The following is a 2,610-nucleotide window of genomic DNA, read 5'->3' as shown; positions in this document are numbered from 1 at the left end:
TGGTAGAAAAGAATTAAGCAGATTTTAAAAAAATATCAGAACACATAGGTTTTTAAATGTTCCGGCTTTCTAGTGTCGTCGAACGCAATTGGTGGTTCGAGCAAGCAGTGTTCCTCGTGGAAAATATGCTTTATGCGTGTAAAATACACACATACACACTGACCCTGACACACTCAGAACCGCGCTCACAAGAAATGGGGGTGGGAGCGACTGGTAGGCGGAGCTGGATGACCAAAGGCATTTTATGCACAGAGATAAGAGCTGCTGAGTTTTGCCAGGTAATTCTATTCTCATTTTATGTCTTCGTCTCGGTTACCTAGTCTCATCCCCTCCCTGCCTCTCTCTCTCTCTCTCTCTCCCTCTCTCTTCCTCAGTCAGGTCGGGGCGGGCTGTATAAAAGCGGAAACTCTTTCGAATTATCAACAGATCGCATGTAACTCTTTCGAGTACAATCACAGTTCTTGGTTTTTCCGGGAGTGGGACATGAACCCACAACCCTCTGATTCAAAGGCGAGGGGGCTATGGACTGAGCCACAGACAGACACAGAGCGGCTTCATCATTCTCAGGGAGGTGTCAGCTGTGGTTCAGTCCATAGCACCCTCGCCTTTGAATCAGAGGGTTGTGGGTTCATGTCCGACTCCCGGAAAACCAAGAACTGTGATTGTACTCGAAAGAGTTACAACCTGTGACTGTTGATAACTCGAAAGAGTTTCATCATTCTCAGAGTCTGTGTTCCACAGCGTTTGTTATCATGGCCAGGACCAAGCAGACAGCGCGCAAGTCGACCGGAGGGAAAGCTCCCCGCAAGCAGCTGGCTACCAAAGCTGCCCGCAAGAGCGCTCCAGCCACGGGCGGCGTCAAGAAGCCCCATCGCTACAGGCCCGGCCCTGTGGCTCTGCGGGAGATCCGCCGCTACCAGAAATCCACCGAGCTGCTGATCCGCAAACTGCCCTTCCAGCGCCTGGTGCGAGAGATCGCTCAGGACTTCAAGACCGACCTGCGCTTCCAGAGCTCGGCCGTCATGGCCCTGCAGGAGGCCAGCGAGGCTTACCTGGTGGGGCTCTATGAGGACACCAACCTGTGCGCCATCCACGCCAAGCGAGTCACCATCATGCCCAAGGACATCCAGCTGGCCCGGCGCATCCGCGGGGAGCGCGCCTAGACTGACCCTACCCGACTCTGGACTGACCCTACCCGACTCTGGACTGAACCCTACCCGACTCTGGACTGAACCCTACCCGACTCTGGACTGAACCCTACCCGACTCTGGACTGAGCCTACCCGACTCTGGACTGAGCCTACCCGACTCTGGACTGAGCCTACCCGACTCTGGACTGAGCCTACCCGACTCTGGACTGAGCCTACCCGACTCTGGACTGACCCTACCCGACTCTGGACTTCCCCAACACCGAGAACCACAAAGGCTCTTTTAAGAGCCACCAAGTTATCCAATGAGAGCATTAATCGCCACGAGGCAGGTGTTATTTTTCGGTCGTGTGAAAGACAAAATACTGCGGATGCTGGAAACCCGGAAAAAATAACCAGCCACAGGCTGTTTTTTGCCGTCAAATCGCGGTTACACCTCGATACGTGGTCGTTGATTGAATGGCGGAGCAGTCTCGATGGGCCGAATGGCCTAATTGCTGCTCCCGCGCCTTATGGTCGACCTTCGCCCGCCTCAATCCACCCCATTCCCTGACTTTCTCGGAGAAACTCAGCAGCGTCGGTGGAGAGAATCAGTTAAATGTTTCGAGTCCGTGTGCCTCTCTAGGAGAGTCCTGCGGAACCCACACGGACAAGTCACTCGGACCCGAGGCGTTAACTCTAGTCTCTCTCTCCCTCTCTCCCTCCCTCTCTCTCTCTCTCCAGAGGTTTTGCCAGACCTGCTGAGCTTTTCCAGCATTTTCTGTTTTTGTTTCAGATTCCCAGCATCCGCAGTATTTTACTTCTTTGCTAATGAAGGATGAAGGTGAAGGCACAGATGCGGATTGGTCGGATTCCAGCCCTTTTTTTTTGTCACGTTCCTGGTGTTCCCATCTGCCACCGGTCCCTCATGTAGTAATCCTTTTAGAGTGAGCCCTTCGACAAAGCCGAACAGGAAAGAGCCGCAATCATCTTTTTCTCTAAAACTAATTTGTAACTCTTTCGAGTTATCGACAGATCGCGTGTAACTCTTTCGAGTACATTCACAGTTCTTGGTTTTTTCCGGGAGTGGGACATGAACCCACAAACCCTCTGATTCAAAGGCGAGGGTGCTATGAACTGAGCCACACCCTACCCTGTCTATACACTCACGCAATCCTTAAATAGCTGTGAAGAGGACGGCGCACCTCCCCCTCCCTGTGTTATTGTGAGCCACGGTCGCAGAGTCATGCAGCTCAGAATCAGGCCCCTCGTGTCCATTCCGGCCATCAAGCACCTATCTCTTCTAACCCCATCGTCCGGCGTTTGGCCCGCAGCCCCGTCTGCTACGGCGTTTCGAGTGCTCATCCAAACACGTTTTAATTGTTGTGAGGTTTCCTGCCTCGGCCGCCCACACCCCTCAGGCAGTACGTTCCAGATTCCAACCACGCTCTGGGTGAGGAGAAAAGAAAAAATCCTCAGATCCC

At 53.1% G+C, this 2,610-nt stretch overlaps 1 protein-coding gene across 1 annotated transcript; it reads left to right on the top strand.

Moving 5' to 3' along the window:
• The first annotated feature begins 752 nt into the window (after window positions 1–752).
• On the top strand, window positions 753–1,163 carry LOC144677870 (histone H3-like). The gene has a single exon (XM_078537868.1). It carries the CDS (start codon window positions 753–755, stop codon window positions 1,161–1,163), a length of 411 nt encoding a protein of 136 aa, XP_078393994.1.
• The last annotated feature ends 1,447 nt before the right edge of the window (window positions 1,164–2,610 follow it).

The sequence above is a fragment of the Cetorhinus maximus genome, unplaced genomic scaffold, assembly GCF_964194155.1.
Source record: "Cetorhinus maximus unplaced genomic scaffold, sCetMax3.hap1.1 HAP1_SCAFFOLD_3208, whole genome shotgun sequence".
In the NCBI taxonomy this organism is placed as follows: domain Eukaryota; kingdom Metazoa; phylum Chordata; class Chondrichthyes; order Lamniformes; family Cetorhinidae; genus Cetorhinus; species Cetorhinus maximus.
This window is presented reverse-complemented; position numbering and strand designations above follow the sequence as displayed.

What these genes read in the sequence shown, in the direction of transcription:
- LOC144677870 (XM_078537868.1), top strand. Translation starts at nt 753, where the DNA reads ATGGCCAGGACCAAGCAGACAGCGCGCAAGTCGACCGGAGGGAAAGCT.